The sequence below is a fragment of the Scyliorhinus canicula genome, chromosome 5 (genome assembly GCF_902713615.1).
Source record: "Scyliorhinus canicula chromosome 5, sScyCan1.1, whole genome shotgun sequence".
Taxonomy (NCBI): Eukaryota; Metazoa; Chordata; class Chondrichthyes; order Carcharhiniformes; family Scyliorhinidae; genus Scyliorhinus; species Scyliorhinus canicula.
In genome coordinates this window covers 83,880,692-83,906,695 of record NC_052150.1, presented here as the reverse complement: position 1 = coordinate 83,906,695, position 26,004 = coordinate 83,880,692, and the positions used below count along the sequence as shown (strand labels likewise).

Genomic DNA, 26,004 nt, shown 5'->3' with positions numbered 1-26,004 from the left:
GCTGTCTGTTGGCCTGGAATCAGCCAGGACATATCCAACATGGTCCTCAATTGTGCGACCTGCCAGCGTTTCCAGCCTGCTGAAACAAAAGAAACACTCCAGCAACACGAGATCATGACCTCTCCGTGGTCCATGGTGGAATCAACCTTTTTCACGCCAATGGGCGTGACTATGTGCTCATCATAGATTATTTCTCAAATTACTCAGAAGTTGTAAAGCTGTCAGACCTACATCCAGGACAGTCATCAAGGCCTGCAAGGAAACATTTGCCAGGCATGGTATTCCACTCACTGTCATGAGTGACATGATCCATGCTTCCACAGCCAAGAGTGGTCCAATTTTGCCAAGTCGTACCAATTCAACCACATTACCTCAAGCCCACACTAACCGCAGTCCGACGGGAAGGTTGAGAAAAGGTCCATATAGTGAAGCAACTGCTTTGCAAGGCTGCGGACTCTGCTTCTGACTTCAATCTTGCGCAGTTGGCGTACAGGGCAACCCCTCTGTCCACTGGTATGTCTCCAGCTCAACTCCTCATGAGGCCAATAGAGACCTGCGGATGACTGTTCCAGCCATACACTTACCTGACCAGGATCACGTCCCAGTGCTGCAAAAGGTGCAGCAACTCAGGAACCTGCAAAAGCTGATGTACGATGCTCATGCTACCGATTTGCCAGTGCTATCTCCGGAAGATGCTGTTCGGATCAAGCTGCCTGATGAAGGCTGGTCAGCTCCAGCTCTTGTTGTTTGACAGGCTGCACCCAGATTGGTTGTAGGCACTGCGCAAAGTTGCCTGCCCACCACCAGATCTTACTTTTCCAGATTTGTTATGCCTCCTCTGGACACCTCGCACCATGAGGCCACCAATCTGGCAGCAATCCCGCCTGTCAAGGCGCCGTCGCGTCCCCACCTCCACCTGTCAGGCGGTCGGCAAGGATCCGACGCAAGCCCCAAAGATTGGACTTTTAGACATTTATCTTGTAAATTTTGTTCTGCACCTGCATGCTAGACACCTCTTATGTATATATTCACCCACTCGCCATTTAATGTAAATAGACATACATGTAAATACAGTCGCATATGCCCCAAGCAACCAACATTTTAAAAAAAAAGGGTGGATGTCATGATATGCACTCATGCACATAAGAGATACAGACAGGCAGTGACAGACACCGAGCACAGCCAATCAACACACCGGATAGAACACATCCAATCACCAGACAGAACACTAGAGGGTGGTCTCCCACTGGAAAACACACGAGGCATCAGCACTCTGACTCTTTCCACTGGTGACAACTATAGTGACAGTCAGGGTGTATATATCAGTTAGCACCTTCTACACGTGGCTCAGAGCTAGTCTGGTCTAGTTAGTTATAGTAAGCATGCTTAGATTAGTAGTGTCAAACCCACAGCGAACTGTGTGCACTGCTTAAGAAATTCAATAAAGCATATTGGACTAACATCACAGTTTGGAGTCTACTTTCAAGTACAACTGCATCCAGTTGCAGTCTGTGTTACCCATGTGTGAATAACACGATGACTTCCAAGCAAGTGACTCTTCCACAGCATTGCTCCTGATACAGCAAGAGATTTCATATTACCTGGAAAGTTGCAGCATCTGTTTTGGAGCCTTAATCTGCTCCATCGCCTTCCTGCCTTCTTGAAGTGGGCTTCCAATTCCTGTGGCAGGTCATTTTCAGTACATGTCTGCAGGTGGGACAATATCAGGGACCATCCTAATAAGGCCAGCAAAATTCAGCCCATTGACTATGTTACCCTCTCAACAGATGCTGCATTTCTGTTGAGTATTTCCAGCATTTTCTGTTTTTTTTCTTCTTTTAAAAACTATTTTGAGTTTTGATTTAGGTAAAAGGCTCTCACAATGCAGTAAAGCATGCTACAGAATCCTGTGATGTTCAGCAATTTAACTTAAAATGAATGAGGGTTTGTTTTGAAGTATATCATGGTTAAAGTGGTAAAGAGAAAATACTTATTTTTGAATAGCATGTTCACAGGATGCCTAAATGAAATTTACACCAAGTTAGTTGCGTTTTTTCAGTTGGGCTCTTTTTTGTGATACGTACAAAAATGAAAGAAGCCATGCCAGGTTAATCATCATGCACCAAAGCTGGATTGTGCACACCCTCCAATGTGCCACCATCCTCTGGTACACTTACTTGGCAAAGATCAAAGGGAAATGGTTCTGTCCATTCCAGGTGAGCGCAGATCCAGCGCAGACCTGTGCCATCTATTGTAAGGATATTTTAATCTAACTATGAAAGTGTTTGGTCAGTTACGACCAAAGTCAACATCATCTCCTCTTTCAGTTTTTCTCTGATTCTGTCACTTTCCAGATTAACATAGGGATCAGTATCAGCCAACGTGCTGCTTACACATGCATGATAATTGGAAGATCAATCACCCTGGCACTTCAGTTTTCTTTTCTATTGAATAGTAAAAGCAGCAAAACATTGCTTTACACTGTTACCACATTGATACATTTCCAGAAAAGGGGTCCGCAATGGCAACCATGAAGTAATTCAGCCAACAGGTTATTATCGCTCCTTTGCTTTTCAGCACTTGGTCCTCCTCACCTTCATGTTCATGAATTGCCTAAGTCTAACTTCTCAACATCATTAACTGCATTTTCTGCCATGCATCTGACTTTCTAGTTCTTGAGAACATTGGTGAAGGAAATAAAAAAGGATACTCTATAATAATGTTTTATTCTCAGTCTCTGGTGTTAGTAATAGGGTAGGACTCATGGGACTACAATGATTGAAAGGAATGAATGTTATAATGGTCGTTCAAAGACACACACATATTACAAAATACTGTCTGTCGTGTTGTTGTGATTCTATGTACATTAAACGTACTTTGTGCTTCAGCATATTGTCCAAGACAGGCCACTCCATAGTCAGCTTATCCAGCTTCATTTCCTCAGTGTTATGTTTATAGTGATGTTAATTTGTTCTGCAACACTAGGAGGAGCACTTCCTCAGTTGCAGTGTCAGAGAATCAGTTGTCAGCATTAAAATTAACAAGATAATTTGACACAGACTAACAGCAAAGTACAAGTTAGCCATTTTTAGGTCCAGGCAGTCCTTAACCAATTGCAAGTTATTGTATCTAATCCACCTTGGGTGCTGTATAGTCTGGCCATTCAGCCACAGATGCTAATTCTTACATTTATCTTGCCTTCTCTTGGTTTCTGTCAGTTCTTCCTTTGCTGCAATTTGGTCTTTAAACAAGATTGAGAATACACAGAAACTATTTGGAGACTTTTAAAAAGCCAAAACAGTGTTTGTTCTGATTTACAGCCACTTATCTTTAAGTGGCCACATTCCTTAAGACGTTGCCTCAAGTGATTTAAGGGCTTATGATACACACAATTTCCGGTGCCCGCATCGGTGAGTTCCCAGGGTTATGTCCAAGCTGAGCAAGGAGCTTTCTACACGTGGTTCATTAACTGCAACTGTTGGAAGTCCCATTTGTCAACCTAGTCTATGTCTGCGAGTACAAATGTTTCTGTTCTCTGGTCAAGGTGTTGAGGGGATAAGCCTGGAACATTTGTACTAATTTCAGATAAAGTCAATTGTACAGACAGGTTTAATGTCAAGTTTTAAAATGTAACGTACTTAATTTTTTATTTTTTTTTATAAATTTAGATTAGCCAATTATTTTTTCCAATTAAGGGGCAATTTTAGCGTGGCCAATCCACCTACTCTGCACATTTTTGGGTTGTGGGGGCGAAACCCACGCAGACACGGGGAGAATGTGCAAACTCCACACGGACAGTGACCCAGAGCCGGGATCGAACCTGGGACCTCAGCGCCGTGAGGCGGTTGTGCTAACCACTAGGCCACCGTGCTGCCCTGTAACGTACTTAATTTGTTAAGTATTTACATTATGCTGTCAGTTCTTGCATCATCTCTGTAAGCCCATGCAAAAAATATTTGATTCAAAAATTCTAAACAATGTATTTTGAACATAATAAGCAAAGAAGTGCAATACAGTAACTGGATTGAAGGAAGATGTATTTTAACAGATGTTTTACAGGCAGAAGACTTAATGCAGGATTTAGAAGACATGCTGAAGCAAATTAAAGAATCTGACAAATGTACTAATTCATTCATGATGGAAAATCAAGAAAGCAGCAAATACCAAGGTCATGAAAACAAGGTATGTTCATCGGTGACATTTAACACCATCAAGGCTCAAATCTTTTAGTCTATGGATCTTTGAAGATGAGAGGTATGTTGCACGTTGTGCACGAGGCAGAAGTTCTGATGTTAAAAATACTAAGAAATTGCCTCGGACATTTGAACATCTGGTTGACTAATTCCTGCTGCTCAGGAATATCAGTTATAAATTGCTAAATTTAAGAATGAGATTCAAAATGAGTCCTTTAGTTAACCAACCTTTTGCCAACTCTCAAGGCAGTATATGTAGAAGTATATTATTACCATTTAATGTAGTCCTTGCATTAAAGAAGGGGCAGCATGGTGGCGCAGTGGTTAGCACTGCTGCCTCACAGTGCCATGGACCCAGATTCAATTTCAACCTTGGATGACTGTCTCTTTGGAGTTTGAACATTCTTCCTGTGCCTGAGTGGTTTCGCTCCGGGTGCTCCAGTTTCCTCCCACAGTCCAAAGATGTTCAGGTTAGGTACATTGGCCATGCTAAATTGCTCCTTAGTGTCCAAAAGGTTAGGTGGGGTTACTCGGTACAGTGCTCTTTCAGAAGGTGGGTGCAAACCCGATGGGCTGAATGGCCTCCGTCTGCACTGTAGGGATTCTATGATCCTATTCCTTTGATCAAGAAGACAGACATATTATTCCATTTATAAAATTGTAACAATTTCACTTCAAATTTGGAACAATGCACTCAAAGCCACAAAGACAAACCTTTCTTGCTCTGGCATCTTCAATGATGTCATGTATCCTCAGTTAAGCATAAAAGGATAAGTGAGAACTGCAGAGCCCTGAACAGAAGGGGAAATGGATGACACAGTGGAATAACAAATTGCCTTTTCTTCACTTCTGAGATCTAGGTTAAAATCTAGTCCACATTATGGGATGCACGTTTGTTTTCTCAACTTGTTAAATTAATTAAAAAGCCTGAGATCAGTTCCTGGTGGACATCCATAACTACTGAAGAGGACATAAGGAAAACAAAGAAAGTAATTGGCACAATTTATTTGGCTAATTTATGTTCAAAAATTATGCACAGAGTTACCCTTAAATATCTTCCCTTTGAATGGGACACAACAATGGAAAATTACCATTTTGATGTTTTCTCTAAGGCAGAAGTATGTAGGATGATTCCTTGTTTGTTATTTTATCAAAATAAGAAGGAAAAATATTTTTAAAACCTGTCCGTGATTTGTGCTGAAATAATTAAGAACTCTTCCCCATTGTTGTATAGAAAGGACAGAAAATGTACTTGATACATGATTGTACTTTTTAAATATTCATTCATGTGATGTGAGAGTCGTTCGCTAGGCCAATATTTGTTGTCCATTCCTAATTGTCCTTGAGAAGGTAAAGAGTGTTTGATGCTACCATTGGGTGCCAAGACATGAAAACATATTTCATAGCCCAGCATTAAAATCCTTTACATTGTCTAAGCATCCCAATTAATTTCAAACATGAAGCTGGAGTTGTTAACAGATAAGGTTGAGTAATGGGTATAAGCCATATGAAACTATAAAATAGTGCAGCACTGCCTGCATCTTTTGTTGAATACTTATTTATTAATGGTAATGTGCATTCACTTTTCTAAAACAATATTCATTTTCGTGTCAATCAGTTGTTGTGATCACAGGGAGGTTTCAGAACATGTTCACACTAAGCTGCTTAAAAATAAGGGTGATGAGCAGAGACCAGCAAAACATTTGCAGTCAAATTAGTATTAGTAATACACTAGTATTATCCAGTTCCATCAACCAAGATTTTGCACTCATGTTTGACATGGGCGCAAATGGCGACATGGGTGCAAAATTCAGTCAAAGTCCAAAAGCGAGGTTCTTGCTGGCCCGATCTCACGGTGCGATCGTCTCTGTGCCCCAGCATTGATGTAATGATATTCCAACCCAGGAAAGTCGGGAACCTCATTTAAATACATTGCATTAATGAGTTTCACCACTGTATCATCCCCCCACATTGGGATTTACCCCCTTGCCCATCATGTCAATGAGATATACAACAGGTGTGTCGCAATGTGAACCAAATGAAGACACCATGCCAGGGGTGCACAGGTAAGTACATCGCCAGGAGGAAGAAGGACATGGCTGGGCAGTGCTCTGGTGCACCTTCCTAGCACTGCCCCTTGGAACTGCTCCTGACACTGTGATAGAAACCTACTTTTTTATAGGTAATAAAGGTTTAAGGGAAGAAATGATTTAGTGACATTATACTATTAAAAATCATATATTAGCCATAACAGCAGAAAATGCCGAGAGCATGGGAAAAGATCTGAAAAGGAAGTCAGTATTCAAACTGACTATCCACAACATTGCAGAATAGACTCAATATTATCATTACTGGACAAACATCCCAGTTCTGGAGAATATGGTGGGAAACAGGTGGTTCCGATCACACCATATTATAAAAACATAGAGAAGGTTTCCCATGCCATATTATCTCTTAAAACTTGATAGGCAGACATTTTGGTCAATTAGATGAACTATAATTATTTAAACCCAATCACAGTTAGAAAGGGGACAGAACCTAAAAAAGATTATGATTTCCTTATGAGACTGAGAGAGAACCTTTTATGCTCTCTCTAAAATCAGCTCTCATTTCTCTCTCTCTCTCTCTCTCTCTCTCTGAATTCATCTTTAACCTAACCTTTGAAAACTATTTCTACTTTGCTTTGCCAACAGCTATTAACTTTCGTTTCATTTTTGTATTGTGCATTTTGATCTGAAGAAATTACCCCGTGCTGAATTGTATCTTGAATTCAACTCAACTATCTGTATTTGTGTTGGACAAACAACTTTTTGGATTCTGTATTCATATAAAATTTGACTTGATCAATAGACTTTGAAACTGGCATAAATAAAGCTATGCTTGACTTCACCAAAGAAGCTCAGTCTCAAGTTCTGTAAGATTGATAAATAGTGTGGCGATACATAAATATATTAACAAAATACAAATCCATAATACTGCCCCCTGGCACTGTCACTTGGTATTACCCCGGAACTGCAGTGCTGCACACCACTTTTCTAGCCTGGTCCAACATTTAGAAGAAAAAACAAAAATTGTTGCCCATCATCTCAGCTAACCCTCTCATGCAATCCCCTTGTGCCATTCCATCCTCCCCATGCCATCCTTTCCATGCCACTCTCAAATGCCATTCCCATCTCATGTCAGTCCATTGTTCCCATGTCAGCTGTCATATAATACCCATTCCTTTTAATTCATCTCTCATATCCCCATCTCACATCCCACTCCTTCTTCCTATGCCAACCCAACTTCCATTCTATCCTTCTCATACAATCCTATCCATTCCAAACCTCCCATTCATTCATCCCACTTCCCTCATGCCGTCTTTCACACGCTGCCACCTTCTATGCTGAATCCCCAACCCATGCTTCTTCCCCCCAAAAACATCATCCTTTAACCCATGGTGTTTTCACCTCCCATGCAGTTCCCCCACTCCAAGGCATTCCCCCCTCCAATGCCACCCTGCTGCAAGGCATTCCCCTTCTTCCCATGCCACCTTCACCTCCCTAATTCCTTTAGCATTGTGTTGTGCTTCCACTGTTTTTCACTTCACCAAGTTCCTCTACTCTGGCAGCTGTATATGCTTCACATGCTCCAAACCTCTGCATGTCCCATGTGCCTTTATGTGCCCCAGGCTCTGCCCACCAAATCAATGCAACGGACAATCAAAACAATGTGAACAGACAAAAAAATTAGTACATTTATTGTATATTAGTGATAGAAAGGGAAACTTTTTGGAAGGTGAAGGAATAGTACAAATACTAATTGTATATTTTTCCTTGGTTTTCAATAAGTGTGGTAGCAGATTGCCAGAGGCCTGGAAATGTGCAATCCCTCTGTTCGTTAGTATAAAAATGTATAAATGAGTGAATTAGACAAGTCAGGCAAAGTCCTGGACAAGCTCTTGGAGGTACAAATAAATGCTGTAAAAAAATGTATACGCACTTAGGAAGGCACGATTGATTCAGCAAGTATTATTTTTTTAAACCCAATTCATATCTAATCAACTCAGTCAAGTTACTTGATGAACTAACGGACTTCAGTGATAAAGAAACTTCAGTGGTGTGTATATGTATTTTCAAAAGTCGTCTGAAAAGGTACCACATAGGAGATTTGTCGCTATAGTTGAGACATATAAAGGGGAATTTGACAGCATGGGTAAGAAACTGGCTAAAAGTCATAAAACAGAGTCATGATTAATGGATTTTCTTTCACTGGAATAATTATTCTTTTCAATAAATTTGGGGAGCAAAATTTAATAGCCCCTGAATATGTTGCTCTGTTTACTTGCTATAATTATAGCAGTCAATATGGTCTCCTTCCTTGATCCTAATTATGTTTACTTTCTCTCGATACTGCCACAAGGTTCAAACCTGAATACTGATCAAAGAGCCAATACACCAGTTAGTTAGTTCAAAGTCAATTCTATTTATTTACACACAGTAGGGTCTACACATGCACAAAGTACTACAAACTAAACTATCTCTAACCCTAACGCCTATACTTAACTTCGGGTGCCCACTCAGTCAGAGGAACAATGGCCATTGTTCGGATTTGAGGTTGTTGGGTTCGAAGAGGTACAGGAGAACAGCTAAGGTTGTCCGTCTGGTAGCGAGCGTTGACCTTGAACTTACTTGCTTCTGGTGATGCTGGTGGACGGGTCTCTCCGCATTGAGAACCAAGTCCAAGAGAGCGAATGTCTTGTGGGGGGTTCCTTCTTATACTTGGAGGGGCTTCGCATGCTTTTAGGCGGGCCATAAACGTGGCCCCAATTAATTGGGCCGTTTCTTGATCACTGTTATCGATCTTGACCAATAAAGGGGTGGGTGCCCTAATGGCTGGGCGTGTCGTAGGTGGCCATTAGCCTGGCTTTCTTTGTGTCTTTCTGGTGCCGGGATGTCTGCAAAAGTATCGGTTACTTGAGTGTCATTCCATTGTTCCCAGAGATGGGCCATCAATATGCTAATCGACCTATAGTTTCAATTCTGTCTGGGAGCTGTTTCCCAAATATACTTTCAGGCTTCTGTGCCTGCTTGTTTTCTAGCATTGTCCACATTTCCCTGCATTCTTTGTGAGCGTCCATTTTGTGTTCTGGAAGTGTCCATCCCAGGTGGCTGCACTCCCTCCTTGTGATCCTCAACGCGAAGCATTAAGGATCATATTACTGCATCTTCTTTGTTCTCCTCCTAAGTCGAGCACCCGCAATCAAGGACAGGCTCTACTCTACTCTCCTATGGATGGGAACTTAACCCAAATTGTTTTATATACACACATTATTATAAAACTCTACGGAGTGCTATGACATTCAGGCATGCATTACAAAATAAAAACACGGGAACCTCTAACTATTCTTATCTAGACTATCCTAAATCAATCGAAAGTATTAACAACAGTATAAAACTATACAATAGCAGCAATACAGGTCTCTGGCTCGGCAGTCGAGCACAGAGTTTTACATCTTTTTAAAATTAGAACAAACAAAAAGTCGATGTACTTTAATTCACTTAAAGAGAGTGGGGAGTTTACTGAAGTCCGAAAATAGGGGTCTGAAGGTATATACCAGGGTGCGGGTGGCTTTCCTCTGCCATTTCCTAAGTCTCAGTGTCTGAATGACTCTGCAGAGTATCGCAATAACTAGTAGTGCTTCTGCAACGTAGGACAGGGGATACCAGGTGATGAACTTGTCACACCAGGTTGGTGTATCAGTTGCTGTCTCTGGGTACAGTGTGTGGCAGGGATGGGAAACATTCACAGCCTGTGGGGTAGAGGTCAGGGGGGTCGCGTCCACGCGCAACTGTAGGGATCCGGCGAAGATCCAAATGTAGACCATGATGGTTGTCTTCATGTTCTCTTCTTTCTTCCGTGGTCTTTCTGTGGTTCTGGATTTCTGTGGGCACAAGCATAATATCTTATTATCTTGCTTAAGATCTCATATGTCTGTCTGTCTGTCCTTTTATTATCAATTACCCATTATAATTGGTCACCATCTGTGACTCCCTCATTTTTTTTTAAACCAAATATTTTGGGACATGACATCCGAGAGGGAAATACTGTCACAGCGCAAGCAGTCTCGCAGCCTGTGTGATCGATGAGGTGAGTGTACCATCCCAGTGTTCGAGGATGTAAATAGCATATGGAGAGCAACCTAAGGGGCGCCGTAAAACAAACAAAAGAGTTTTGAACCAGAAGTTCTGAATGGGGTGCGTATGGGCCGCGGCGGGTAAGAATGGGTGGAATCCCTGGGTAGGATGATGACCAGTGCCGGATGTGTTCTACCCGAGCGTAGCTGACTAGATGGATGTCCTCAGGCAGGGTGGGGATTAGTGCCATTACTCCACTGCCTGAGTGACCAGGCAAGAACGGTAAGAATTTGTGATCACCATGGGGGTTGCCTTTTGTGGCTACCTTCAAATCAGGAGAGTAGCTATGATCGGTTGTCTGCGGACAAACTTGTTCCATTAACTGCCAGTGGGCGTTAAAAGAGTGGTGGCGTGGGGCTGTGAAAAAAACTTTAAGGGCACAAACAACATTTAACATTCACAATAACAAACATTTAATGTAACACACAAAACATAACAGAAATTGTGCAGGTTCCATCAGAAAGGACACCGTACACTCCATCGGTTTCTTTTTACCATTATCTGGACACCTCATTGCTCTATAGCGAACAGAGTCACAAAGGGGTTTGTCTGGTGGGAGTCAGACTTTAAGTCATCATCTTCTCCTGGTTGCCATACTCTTGACTGGAGTAGTTGTGCCAAAGCTGCTTGGGGTGAATTGGGGTCCATCTCATCATTCCGGATGAGCCTGTACGAATTGTCTCGGTGCCAATGTTTCGTGTCGAGGTTGGAGGTGGCAGGGGGCAATCCATAATCGTCGGGCGGTGTGTCTGGATCAGGAGCTTCAATGTACGTGATCTCAAAGGGGGTCACTGGAATCTTGTTTGGAGTCGCTGAGGGTGGGGCCTGGTGCAGGGGTGTAATTGTGTCGTGGTGTCATGGGGCTGTCGCTGTTGGTTGAATGAAGGGAGAGGCGGAGTCGTGCCTCTGGGGGTGGAGTCGAAGTAGTGTAGGAGGATGGGCTGGACTAGTTGGGGGAGGGTAGGAATAGGTCGTTCATGGGCGGGGCGTGTTTATCTGCTGCTGCAAGTGAGATGTGTGAATGGTTGTTCTGCGTGCCATAAGCCTTAAGCTGGTTTATGTGGAACCACGCAGACTTGCCATTGGGATAGGTGATTTTATATACGGAGGGGCTGACTTTATCAGAAATGGAGTACTGTTCTGCAAATTTGGGGGAAAGGAATGAACTGGGGCTGTATAGGGCTAGCATGACCTGCTGCCCTACTACAAATTCTGTGGTGTGTACTGTCTTGTCAAAGCAAACTTTTCTTTGCTTCATGCGTGTCCCAAGCCTAACAGCTGCGGCGAGCTGGGCTGCTTTTACATTCTCGATAATCTGCTGAACTGCTTTCTCATGCCTGAGGGCGGTGACTGCGGGGCTGGCCAAATCGAGTCCTAACAAATATTCTGTCCCTTTCCTGGGTCGTCCGGTCATGAGGGTGTGGGGTGTGTATCCTGTCGGCTTGGATATCGCGTTTCTTATGAACATCAGTGCAAAGGGGAGAACTGTTCCCAGGTGCTATTGTGCTGTTGCACCATTTTCCTGAGCGTTGCTTTTAAAGTCCTATTCATTCTCTCTACTATTCCGCTTGATTTGGGGTTGTATGCAATGTGGAAATTTTGTCTGATTCTGAAATTGTGAGGACATTTTTCATCACTCGTCCTGTAAAATGTGAGCCTTGGTCTGACTGTGTGGAAGTCCCCATTTGTAAAAATGTGCTGGGTGAGGATCTTGGCTGTCGCTTTAGCCGTGTTCGTTCTGGATGGAATGGCTTCCACCCATTTTGTGAAGGTGTCGATGACCACCAACACATACTTAAAACCATTCCTGCAGGGGGTAGGGATCCTATATAATCAATCTGCAAGTTCGCCCTGGGGCCATTAACGGGGCGGGTGTGACTAAGCTGACCTTTCCTTGCGTATCTGTCCAGATTGTTCTGGGCACAGATTAAACAGTTCTCAATGTAGTGTGTTACATTGGCTTTTAAATCGGGCCACCAGCAGAGATGTCTGAGGTGGGCTAGGGTTGCTTCTATGCCTTGATGGCCATGGTTCTCATGGAATTGACAAATAATCTGATTCCTGTCCTGGCTGGGAACTACATAAATTCCTTCTTTTAAAATCACACCGTCATGTGTTGTCAACGCGTTCCTGTATTTATTGTAGGGGGCTGGAAAGTTGACTTTTAAAACTTCCCTGAGCTTCTCAAATTCTTTTTGGGCATGTACTAAATCCTGAATGTTGGTCTGTGAGACCTGAACCGCGGTACTGGGGCGCTCTCGGGAGGGTTCCAAAAGTGACCGTATCTGGAACCTGCCTTTGCTAGGACGTCTGCCTTAACGTTACCAGGGGGGGAAGAACGATGGTGGTTACGAACTTTAATAATCCCATATTTCTGGTCTCTTGCTGTCATTAGGATATGCGGGAGTAATGGGGCTGAGAGTAAGAGTTTTCCATCTGCGGAAACGAAACCTCTAGATTCCCACAGGGGTAGGAATTCTGTTAAACTATTACGGACATATAGACTGTCGGAATATATGTCGGCTGGGGTCGGGAACGAGTTGGGGTGCTCTACAATATACGCTATGGCTGCTAGTTCTGCTGCCTGTGAGCCTAAATGTCTGGGCAATTGCAAGGATATCTCCTCTAACGCACGTCCCTGCGTGTCCGCGACATATATACCACAGCCGGTAGTCCTTTTTCCGTTCAAAACTGTGGAGGAGCCATCCAAATAAATCCTTAGGGGTGCTCCCGTGTCTGTGGGCTGGGGTCTCTGGGGTGTAGTACCTGGTTTCGGGGGAGCTGCCTTTGGTGGAGACGGTTTCACATTCATGTGGGGTGCCGGCATAGTGTAAATTGTCTGTGAGGAAAGTGTGTGTTTTTGTCCTCTTTACTGTAATGTCCCGCCCCTTGCTCAACTGGATCATGTACTCGTGAGGCGTACGCCACGAGGACTAAACGATCATGTCTTTCTTGGAGGAGCATGGCCGAAAGGATTTGGTCAGTGCTTGCAACTTCAATTGCGTATGGGGAGAGTGGATCTGGGACCTGCAATGCAGGGGCTGTGCTGAGGGCTCTTTTTAATGCATCCACGGCCTCCGTGTGCTGTGGAAGCCATTCCCATGGTGCTTGCTTTTTGAGAAGTTCGGAGAGGGGCGCTGCCTTTGTGGCAAAACCGTTGATGTGATTCCTACAGTAGCCAACCAGTCCTAGAAATGACCAGAGGGCTGTGACATTATGGGGCAGTGGTAATTTGACGATCGAGTCGATTCGTTTCTGCTCGATCTCGCATTTGCCATGTGTGATTACTGTTCCTAAGTAAATCACATTTTCCTGTAAAATCTGGACCTTTTTGGGGTTCACTTTACAGCCAATTTGTTGAAGGAGTCCTAATAGTTCGTTGAGAAGCAAAATATGCTCTTTCTTAGTGTCTGTCTGTAGAAGCAAGTCATCTACATACTGGACAAGGCAATCGGGTCGGGGAAATTTAGCTAATCCATTTGCTAGCTGTCGGTGGAAAATGGAGGGGGAGTTGTGGAAGGCACGTCCAATTGTATTGCTGTCCCTGGAAGCTGAAAGCAAATTTATAATGGTACGCTTTATCCAATGGAATGGACCAAAAGCTGTTGCTAATGCCCAAAACCGAAAAGAATTTTGACTGGAGTCCCTGTTTGAGCATTGTCTCGGGACTCATGGCTACGGTGGGGGATGCTACTGGGGTTACTTTGTTTGGTTCCCGATAATCGATGGTCAGTCACCATGATCCATCGGGTTTCGTGACAGACCAAATTGGTTCTTTATTCGTTGAGGCTACTGATTGAAGTACGCCTTGGTCAAGCAGAATTTATATCACTTTTGAGATTTCTCCCTCTGCTTCTTGGGGAAAACCATACTACTTTTGGGGTCTGTGATTGGGACCTGTAATGTTCACCAAGCTAGCGATCTAAACATAAGAACATAAGAACTAGGAGCAGGAGTAGGCCATCTGGCCCCTCGAGCCTGCTCCGCCATTCAATGAGATCATGGCTGATCTTTTGTGGACTCAGCTCCACTTTCCGGCCCGAACACCATAACCCTTAATCCCTTTATTCTTCAAGAAACTATCTATCTTTACCTTAAAACATGTAATGTTTTGCCACAGTCGTGTTTGTGCAGTGCAAATGCTGCTTTGTGTCGCTGCAGGACTTTCCTAACTTCTTTATTCTGACTAATGGCTCGAGGGTCAAACCAGAAGTCTCCTACTGTGCTAATTCTATTTTCATAGTCTCCAACTGGGAGCGTGGCTGGGGCTAGTGCGGCCTTTGCCATTCTCCACACACATTTGTTTACCGGGTCGAATGATAGATTGTGGGAGCTCATAAAATCAATACCTAAAATGTGTTCGGCTGTCTGGGGTAGGTGACCAGAACTATGGGGCATTTAGTTTTAATCTTCCCTATCTGAATCGCTACAGGGGCAATGATGTGTCCCTGCTGCAAGTGCCCTGTAAAATCGCTGAGAGTAATGGTGTCTATGGTGGGCCATGTGTCTCGCTGAAACATTGTGGAGGGGTTTATCGTGGTGCGGGACCCTCCTGTACCCCAAAGAAATTCCACGGGGTGTCCCCGGACTGCGCCTACCACTACCGGTCTCCCGGACTTGTCCCAAAAGGTGTCGCAGACCCAAGGTGGGGAGTCCGAACACCGTCAATTGGTGCCGTTCATATCTGCGTTATCAGAACGGGCGCTAATATTATGGATTGGCTTGGCCCTATTCTTATTCGGGGTGTTTGCCTGCTGGTTTCGCTGCTGTTTCTGGGGGGCTTGACATTGTCGTGCGTAGTGTCCTAATTGTCCGCAATTGTAACATTCTTGGGATTTAGGCTGCTGTGGGCTGTATCTTCCCTCATTTACCCTTGCGGGGTTCTGGTACGTCCTAACTGGATGCACGTTAGCATCTGCCTGCTCTTCCTCTGCTTTACCGTAAGCTGATTTTCCCTGCATGGACTGTTCCCAAGCACAGGACAGTCTCTTTGGTACCCATTTCTCATTGTGGGCCTCGTCTGAGGGGTCGTAATTTGCGCAAGCTCTCTGTTCTGCTTCTGTCGCGTGAGAGACTAGGATTCAAGTCCATTTGGCCATATTGTCTGAGCTCAAATGGGCTTGGGCTAACTCTCCAAATACCGCAGTGAAATGAATCCACAGGCGTCCAGCAAACACTGTGGGGTGCTCGGTCTTTTTCTGCCTACATTTGTTTCGGCCTTCTACGGGGTCTCCTCTGTTGTAACCGATCGCATCTAGGATCGCTGCATGCATTTCTTTGAGGGTACCTCCTCCTACATTCTGTGGGTTGGGAAGGGCTGCTACGACTGAGGGGTTGAGGCTCAAAACTGTGAGCTTCACGTGCTCTCTTTCATCCAGGCCATACATGGTCGGCTGTTGTTTGACTCTTGCAAAATAATGGTGTGGGTCCGCTATGGGTTGGAACGATGTTATCTTATTGCATGCGGCCCTTAATTGAGTGATGGTTAGTGGGGTGGTGTACAGAAAGTCTGGGTCTCTGTCTGTTGTGGCCCTGTGCTGTGTGGTGACAGGGTTCATGGGGTTGTGCTCTGCCTGTGCAGTTGGGGGTGGGGGTGCTTTCCTTTTCCGTGGTTTGTCCTGCGTACATGTGCATATCTATGGGCAGTCTCACTTAACTCCTGCCAATCGGGGCCATTTTCTTGGTCTAACAGGCCCAAACCTGCTCTGGAATCCATTTTGTACAGAAAGCAGAGATTGTAGGTCTGCAATTTGCTTTCGGCATTTAGTGTGGTCTACCGAGCTCTGCCTTTGTTCCGTCGTGGAACTGTGGAGTGCTCGTAGGGCTGCTTTTAGATCGTTACATTGTTTCAGTAACTGCTCAACTTGGTGTTCTGTTTCCTCTCTTAGCAACACCGCGCGTTGCGTGTCTTGGTAGGCCTTGTCATATTGCGACTGAAAGCTGCTTAAATGGGCGACCAAGATTGGTGTGCCTGTCTGACATCCGCCATCTCCTTGTCCTTTGCCGCTAACTGCTCTCTCAGTTCCCTGTTTTCTTTCTCATACTCACTCACGTCTCCCTCACTATTCTTATCTCTCTCTTCAATCTCTCTGCGGAGCGTCCTCACAATCTCCTCTGTGCCTCGCAATTGTGCCAAGCAGGAAACGATTGCCATCGGCTTGCGAGCTTTCCCTAAGCTCTTCTTATGGATCTCTGTCAGGTTCTCCCACCAAGTATGCCCTGTACTTCCGGGACCTGTTTCATAATTCGCACAAAGTTCACTCCAAAGGGGCCATCCTTTCCCTTTGAGATATTTTCTGATTTCCTCTTCCCATACGGGACACTGTCCTACTCTACTGGTTGGCGCGACCTCGAATTTCTGAGGGTTCATAAGGCGTTCCAATGCCTTCATTGCCATTTCTATCGCTTTCTCTGGGTTTCTACAGAATTTGGAACAGGAGGTGATAAAGTGGTGATGTAAACACGGGTATGGCTTACACTATTATCCGGCCTACAAAACTCCCGACAGTTTTTCGCAACAAACTCTCTCAGGTTTACCTTACATCCCTGTTGGTACGCATGCAAATAACACATTGCAGGACTAACTTGTGCCTGTACCTTCTGTAGCAAGCAGCACACAAACTTTGCGTTGCCTGCAAATTTAAATGACAGTAGCGTGCAGCCCAGCTCGGAACATATTGGTGAGTGTTGTACGCCCTCAGCACCATTTAAAGCTAAGTCGCACGACTTGACAGGAAGAGGAGGGGGGAGGTGAACCAGGCCGGAGCAGGGGGAGGGTTGGATCAGGAGAGGAGAGGGGTCGGACCTGAGGAGGAGGTTGTGGGACGGACCAGAGGAGGCGGGAACGGGGAGTCGGACCGGAGAAGGGGTTTATACCAGAGGAAAGGGGGGTGGAGTCAGACTGGGTGGGGAGGAGGGCCAGTCTGGAAGGGTGGGTCTCACCAGGATGAGGAGGTTGGACCAGATCGCACCAGGAGGTGGTGTGGTGGGACCCTGGGGGGTTGTGTTTGAGCAGAGTGCCTGTGTGAGGCTGGGTCTTGCTTTTTAAATAATTATTTTCGAGTTAGAAGTGATTCCCCCCACCCCCCCAACTCTTTCAGAGTAACTATCAGTAAAACTCGCAGAAGCATCCAAAGTTTACAATTTAAATCGCTTCTGACAGATGGGGCGTGATTCTCCGCACCCCGAGAGAATCCCCGGGTTTGACGCCAGCCTCCGCCCCCCCCCCCCGACCGGGAACCGGTTCTGATCCCCGGTCGGGGCTAGCATCCCGCGGCCGTGAACTCCGGCATCGCGGGCTGCCCGCTAGCCAGAGTTTGCGACGGCTGACGCGTCAGATGACGTCAGCCGCGCATGCGCGGATTGGACGACTCCAACCCGCGTATGCGCGGATGACGTCATCACGCATTTCCGTGAAAACCCACGCATGCGCGGGCTGGTATGCCCCTCAGCCGCCCCACGAATGGATACAGCGGGGCGGCGGAAGGATAAAGAGTGCGCGGGGTAAGTACCCGCTGCCCGCGATCGGTGGGCACTGATCGCGGGCCCTTGGCACGGCCGTGGTACTGCCGTGCCAATCGGTGCCATGGTTCACCAGATCAGGACTTTACGGCCGTTTTTACGAACGGTCAGACCAGGTGTGTTTGACGTTCATAAAAACGGTCGTAAAGGCCTTGGAATTCGGCCCATCGGCCAGCTGAGAATCGCTGCTCGCCATAAAAAAACGGCGGGCAGCGATTCGTGTCGGGAGGCGGGCGTGGGAGGGGGGGGAGAATAGCGGGAGGGCGTCAGACCAGCGTGGCCGTAAAAATTTACGACGCCCGCTATTCTCCGCACCGTCATAAGTGCGGAGAATTGCGCCCATGATTCCCAGCCCAGCGCCATTTTCAAGAGGAAGTTAGTACTTCTGGGAAATTGGCAGGTAAATCCTTACGTGGAAACTTCCTTGAGGGATTCCCCAGCGCATCATTGGGTTACCCCCTAAATGAGACGCTGGGGAAACCAGGAAGTTAGGGATCATTGACCTCGCTGACTTCAACATGGTGAGAGATTACATTAAGGCAGGGAGGTTACAATGCATGTCTGCTATAAAAATGTATCAAGTTGCTGTCTCTCAAATCACACCCTGAGTATTAAATGCCCCTGTCACACCAGGGACAGTATTACTGACAGAAAGAAGACATCATTGCAGCACCAGATGTGATGGACTCAGATGCAGATTCTGCATGAGACATACCACAAGGAGGTCTAAGATCACAAGAATTCCAGCAGGCTGTCAGTGAAACCCTGAAGCTAGCCACTCACTGCACTCGCTCAAATTAAGTAACATACATTTGATGCAAAGCACAAGCACAGGGAAAGGCATTGTTGGAAATAATTTTAATGGCATTCACACACCATAAAAGGATAACATAAGTGCACTGTACTCACATAATAATATTTTAAACATTTGTATCAATGCTTCGAATGAACCAGGAAAAGATGAGTACTGCGTGCAGTTCTGGTCACCACATTATAGGAAGGATGTGGAAGCTTTGGAAAGGGTTCAGAGGAGATTTACTAGGATGTTGCCTGGTATGAAGGGAAGGTCTTACGAGGAAAGGCTCAGGGAATTGAGGTTATTTTTGTTAGAGAGGAGAAGGCTGAGAGGTGACTTAATAGAGACATATAAGATAGTCAGAGGGTTAGATAGGGTGGACAGTGAGAGTCTTTTTCCTCGGATGGTGATGACCAACACGAGGGGACATAGCTTTAAATTGAGGGGTGATAGATATAGGACAGATGTCAGAGGCAGTTTCTTTACTCAGAGAGTAGTAGGGGTGTGGAACGCCCTGCCTGCAATAGTAGTAGACTCGCCAACTTTAAGGGCATTTAAGTGGTCACTGGATAGACATATGGATGAAACTGGAATAGTGTAGGTCAGATAGGCTTCAGATGGTTTCACAGGTCGGCGCAACATCGAGGGCCAAAGGGCCCGTACTGCGCTGTAGTGTTCTATGTTCTATGTTCTAATAGGTGTTATTTAAGGAACACTAGAAAAGTGACAGACAAACAGATTTGGGTTGATGACATTGCAGATGTGGCAGCAGCTTTAAAAAATGGTAAGAAGGCTTACAACACCAGGTTAAAGTCCAACGGGTTTGTTTCAAACACCAGCTTTCGGAGCACTGCTCCTTCCTCAGGTGAATGAAGAGGTATGTTCCAGAAACATATATATAGACAAATTCAAAGATGCCAGACAATGCTTAGAATGCGAGCATTTGCAGGTAATCAAGTCTTTACAGATCCAGAGATGGGGGTAACCCCAGGTTAAAGAGGTGTGAATTGTCTCAAGCCAGGACAGTTGGTAAGATTTTGCAAGCCCAGGCCAGATGGTGGGGGGTGAATGTAATGCGACATGAATCCCAGATCCCGGTTGAGGCCGCACTCATGTGTGCGGAACTTGGCTATAAGTTTCTGCTCAGCAGTTCTGCGTTGTCGCGAGTCCTGAACGCCACCTTGGAGAACGCTTGCCTGGAGATCAGAGGCTGAATGCCCTTGACTGCTGAAGTGTTCCCCGACTGGAAGGGAACATTCCTGCCTGGTGATTGTCACGCAATGCCCGTTCATTACTTTTCGCAGTGTCTGCATGGTCTCGCCAATGTACCACGCTTCGGGACATCCTTTCCTGCAGCGTATGAGGTAGACAATGTTGGCCGAGTCGCACGAGCATGTACCACGTACCTGGTGGGTGGTGTTCTCACGTGTAATGGTGGTATCCATGTCGATGATCTGGCACGTCTTGTAGAGATTGCCATGGCAGGGTTGCGTGGTGTCATGGTCGCTGTTCTGAAGGCTGGGTAGTTTGCTGCAAACAATGGTTTGTTTGAGGTTATGCGGTTGTTTGAAGGCAATTAGTGGGGGTGTGGGGATGACCTTGGCAAGATGTTCATCTTCATCGATGATGTGTTGAAGGCCGCGAAGAAGATAGAACATAGAACGATGCAGCGCAGTACAGGCCCTTCGGCCCACGATGTTGCACCGACATGGGAAGTCAAAAACTAAAGGCCTTCTAACCTACATTATTCCCTTATCATCCATATGCTTATCCAATAAACTTCTAAATGCCCTCAATGTTGGCGAGTTCACTACTGTTGCAGGTAGGGCATTCCACGGCCTCACCACTCTTTGCGTAAAAAACCTACCTCTGTCCTATATCTATTACCCTTCAATTTAAGGCTATGTCCCCTCGTGCTAGCCACCTCCATCCGCGGGAGAAGGCTCTCACTGTCCACCCTATCTAACCCTCTGATCATTTTGTATGCCTCTATTAAGTCACCTCTTAACCTTCTCTCTAACGAAAATAACCTCAAGTCCATCAGCCTTTCCTCATAAGATTTTCCCTCCATACCAGGCAACATCCTGGTAAATCTCCTCTGCACCCGTTCCAAAGCTTCCACGTCCTTCCTATAATGAGGCGACCAGAACTGTACGCAATACTCCAAATGCGGCCGTACCAGAGTTTTGTACAGCTACAACATGACCTCATGGCTCCGGAACTCAATCCCTCTACCAATAAAGGCCAACACACCATAGGATGTTGTAGTTTCTCCACTCCAGGAAAGTAGTGGACGACGAAGGGTACTCTGTCGGTTGAGTCCCATGTTTGTCTTCTGAGGAGGTCGGTGCCGTTTTTTGCTGTGGCCATTGGAACTGTCGAGCGCCATATCCCGTTCGTACGAGGGCATCTTTCAGCGTCTGCAGATGTCTGTTATGCTCCTTCTCCTCTAAGCAGATCCTGTGTATACGGAGGGCTTGTCCATAGGGCATGGCTTCTTTAATGTGTTTAGGGTGGAAGCTGGAGAAGTGGAGCATCGTGAGGTTATCTGTGGGCTTGCGGTAAAGCCAAGTGCTAAGGTGACCATGCTTGATGGAGATGAGTGTGTCCAAGAATGCAACTGATTTTGGAGAGTAGTCCATGGTGAGTCTGATGGTGGGATGGAACTTATTGATGTCATTGTGTAGTCGTTTCAGTGATTTTTCGTCGTGGGTCCAAAGGAAAAAAATGTAATCGATGTATCTGGTGTATGACATCGGTTGACGGTCCTCTGCGGTGAGGAAGTCTTGTTCAAACTTGTGAACTAAAAAATGGTGGTAGCTGTAAAACTCATTCAAAGTTACCCTGGCAGATTCCTTCTTGTCGAAGGGTCGCTTAGTCATGAAACATCTGTTTCTCTCTCCACAGATGCTGCCACACCTGCTGAGGTTATCCAGCATTTTCTGTTTTTATTTCCGATTACCAGCATCTGCAGTAATTGCATTTATCCTTCTTGTACACCCTAATTTCTTGTCACTTGCACCTTTTCAACCTGCATCGTGAAATGTTTTTGCAGGATGCAATTATAAAGTACACAGCAAACAACAGCTGTTTCTGAAAATCTGAAGCCGAGGTTGATTGCACACTGCCTCCCCAATTATTAGAGGCATCTGAAGGAGTGCTTCAATATCCTGCTGAAGTATGAACTGAGCAGCACATACCTTTATTTATCCAGAGTCGGTCAAGCGTATCATGTTTGCAATCTTCCACTCTTTCTTCCTTTTCACATTAGGATGGCATAGATAATTGTTTCCAAGGGCAGTGAGCTGCATGGTCCTATGTACTAAGTTAACCTCACAGTTTAACACCATGTTATATGGCATGAATGATCTCTGCCTTCACCACCAACTTTAGTTAAAGGTATCATGATGTGGTGGGGTGGTGAGCGGAATGTCAACCTTCTGATTTCAGACTGGGACTGGATGCCAGGCCCCATCCAATGCAGTGCTTTCTCTGTGGGGAACTAGATTGTTATCCCGGAAGGATGCGGACAAAGGAATGGATCGGAACAAGAGACAAAGTCCTTGGAAAGCCAGGGTTAGAGCAGGAGCTCGGATTGTGAGTTGAAAAAGGAGGGGGTGAAGACTGAAGGCCAGAATTCAGACTGCAACAGGGCAGAGGCAGGAGCCTTGTGGATACAGAGAGAGAACGAGGAGACAAGCAGACGTTTGACACTGGTGCATTGCATCTTTGAGGGGTCAAGGCCACAAATAGGGCACTCCAAAGCCTCTGACAGTAGTTAGAGAACTGTAAAGTGACAGCAGTGCAGGAAAACAATTGCTGGATACCTGGTCAGATTTTTTGGATGGCACCGCTGAGTTTGAGAGGTCACGAGGATGTAAAGATACCCTTGGTGTCTGGGAAACAAGATAATCTGGGTCACATGGTCATGGGAGATTAGCAGTCGAAGCACCGCCAACTGAACTCAGCTATCGAGCTAATTAGAGCTGGGAATTAAACTATCTACAGTATCCTGGTGAATCTGGAGCTTTGCCTGTGAATGTTCATTCTAAAAAGTTTGTTTTTGAGTTAAACTCTTCTGGTAACATTTATTAAGGTCTGATGCTAGTGGAATAAAGAATTTCTCGTTTATGATCTTCTTGCAGTTCATGAGCTTGAACCTCAGATTACATTTTAGTGTCAGAAGTGGGATTTCACAGTGCAGTAGCTTGGTCCCTTTAAGCGGCCCAATTACGTGGAAACATGTGATCCCTGGCCATTGGGGAGTTTGCATGGGACACTGGGAGCAGGACCCGGGGCTGTGTAGACCAGGGAGCAGAAGTGTAAAGACCTGTTGTATAATGTTCTGTGCCTGTTATCTAATTGCCTTTGCCTTTCATCAATAAACCCCATTTTGTTAACTATTAGAAGCCTCCAGTGTATGTCTTGAGCCACCACACCCAGCATAGGCATCAAATCATGGCGGTTGAAATGGAAGGGTGCCTGACCAAGATAGAGCTGACGGTGGAGGTGTTTAAAATAGCGATGTCCATGAGGGAGGCCAAAGCTGCTCAAGAATCATCAAGGCTCACGTATCGGCAGAGGAAATCAGACTTTTATGGCAATACCAGGCATGGCTCCCTATGTGAATATCCTTGACTCTATGGCAGAAGGAAATGGTACTCCTGGATAGACTACATGCCGACAGGTTCAAAATTGGAAAGATTCTGGGAAAGACACTTACCGATGGCTAAAGACTGGATGAGGACACACAGCTGGTTATTGCGTGCAGGGTCTTAACTAGAGCAAATAGGTGCTGCTTGTGATGGAACACCTGTACAAACAGGTTTATTGGGAAATACTGAGGAGAGGTTCAAGTATTCAAATAAGTCTCCAGTGAGTCTTTGAGGTCCTGGCATGAGTTTTTGGGGCCAGCAGTATCCTGCTACATCTGCAACAGAGGTTTTACGATTAAGCAAGCAGAAGGAGAGGACCTGGCCTCCGTGTCTTTAGAGGTGGTGAAATCGTTCAACTACATCATCCTCATGGATCACTCAAATCAATTCAAAATCTACAGCTAAAGCGGTGAGAGATGGAAACATCCAGATGGAATTGAGGAGATTTAATAACTACAAACTCTAATTTTCCTTCTTTGATGCATGAGATCACATCATATGGATCAGGGGGAAAGACACAACTCCCAAGACTAGAAATGACGTCACCAACAGGAAGGTGACTGCTGGCACAAATGGCATTGTAGATCTCAGGCTGAAAAAGTAGGAGGAACACATTGCTGCACAGCAAGTGTAGATTAGTCCTTGCTGTCCTATCTCCACTGTACACTAAATGGCCCAGCCCACCCAAGGAATACTCCAAAGAGGTGCTGAAATTGTAGTGGGGCTGGCTTCTTCAAATGAACCTGTGCTCAAAAACCACAGCCATCACAAACGTCAGGCTCTGAAAAAGCATCCAGCACAACATCCTTACATTAAATTAGTTAACTTCCCATCAAGAGTTAGGTGGTGGGTAGGAGGGTTGTGGGGTGGTGGGGCTGGAGGGTCATAGTGGGGGCAAATTCTTTTAAGAGGCTTGGTCTTATGCCAAGCATTAGGACTTGCCCTACATAGTGAGATTTGATCAGGTGAAGCACCAGAATGGAGGTGCCAAACATTGCTCACATGTTTTTCTGGGAGCATCTTATTGCAGAGTGTCTGCTGATTTTCGCTTCTTTCCTCATCCGAGTCTGCACTTCACACGGCTCTGATTTCCCTAATCAAGGCTAAATTGAGCTCTCCCTATCTGTCCTCAATCACACTTCTTATAACCTGGAACTTCTGGTTGTTCGTAACCTGATAGATACTCCAGTAGAAGTAAAAAAGTTGTGAATACTTGTGTTAGGGTTGAATGACAGACATTTGAGTGTCCTTAAAAAGGCACGTTTGATGTCTAATACGAGCAGCACATTACAAAGTCAGCAGGATGGGATCAAGGGTCCTCGGCCTTTCTCCATACCTTCAAGGTGTATCAGTGTGTTCGGGACCTTAGAACCTTTCGAAGAGCAGGGTATCAGGCTATTTTTTTACTCACTTGCACCATCACTGTTCTTGAAGGCTCATAACAGATTTCCCCAAATGATTGACATCAAACCTTACGTGGCCGTTGTGTTTCACATGTCATGTGAAACTTGACATGTGAAACCACTTGATGAACTCTGAAAGCTTTGCTACCTACCTCACTACGGGGGAAACAAGTCAAATACCACCAATTTCAGTGACAAAGATATTTTGATATCGGGGCTGGTATATAGGGGCTGGTTTAGCTCACTGGGCTAAATAACTGGCTTTTAAAGCAGGCCAGCAGCACGGTTCGATTCCTGTACCAGCCTCCCCGGACAGGCGCCGGAATGTGGCGACTAGGGGCTTTTCACAGTAACTTCATTGACGCCTACTCGTGACAATAAGCGATTTTCATTTTCATTTCATTTCATTTACGTCTGACCACAAACACCCACGGGTGTCTTTAAACCCGCCACTGATGTGGAGAACGGACCTATTAGCGAAGACATCTCTAACCTAATTTCAAAGATGAATGTTGTCGAGTTGGAGCATAGCCGAAGGCAGCAGCTCATTTCTACTCTTGCAAGCCATTGGAGTTGACCACCTAGTGAAGATTTCTCACTACTGGATCCCACCCTATCACTGGAAAGAAGACAGGGTTTACCTGCAGAACGAATTGTCATCCAAGAGTCAGCAAGTATGTGCACTTCCCCCATAGACCTCTTGAGGAAGAAATATGGAAAACTGAAGATCTGTGTTGATGACTGGATTTTCATTACAAAGACTCATATAGGTGCATACCCTCTCCCCAGGATTCAGGAAGCATCAAAGGTGTGAAGTATTTTTGCAGTCTCAATTTGTGTTCACAGGCAACAACCCACTCAGCTACTTTCAAACCTCTGACAAGGTTGCATCAACAGAAACCCACTAGGCAGTTGAACTTGCTTAGTTCCAATTCCAAATCCATGATAGGTCAGGCAAAAGTAATGTGAATGTTGATGCCCTTAATCCCATCCTGCCCAGTGAAAGGAGGCTATAGCTGATTCTATGTTCATGTCACAAGCCAAAAGCAGCATTCAAAACCCTAATTCCCCATAGCATCTAGACTACTATTAAGCAGAGTCACTGCGGAGTAAGATCCAAGCCAGGTCCAGTGGGGTGGAGCCACATACGGTTTCACCTTTGCCATCCATCTCAAAAGTGGACCTCAGCAATTTCAGTTGCTGAATGCAGACATCAGTGGATTTCACCACTATTGGAAAACCCAATATCCGCCAACACGG

General features: G+C 45.4%; 1 protein-coding gene across 2 annotated transcripts in view; it reads left to right on the top strand.

The window, feature by feature from the left end:
* Nucleotides 1-26,004, top strand: part of LOC119965619 (zinc finger CW-type PWWP domain protein 2-like) — a 205,696-nt gene that overhangs the window by 163,226 nt on the left and 16,466 nt on the right. For both annotated transcript variants that reach the window (XM_038796405.1, XM_038796404.1), the window contains exon 8: nucleotides 4,049-4,182. In XM_038796405.1, the coding sequence (XP_038652333.1) occupies nucleotides 4,049-4,182 (134 nt within the window). The remainder of the gene's footprint in view (nucleotides 1-4,048; nucleotides 4,183-26,004) is intronic.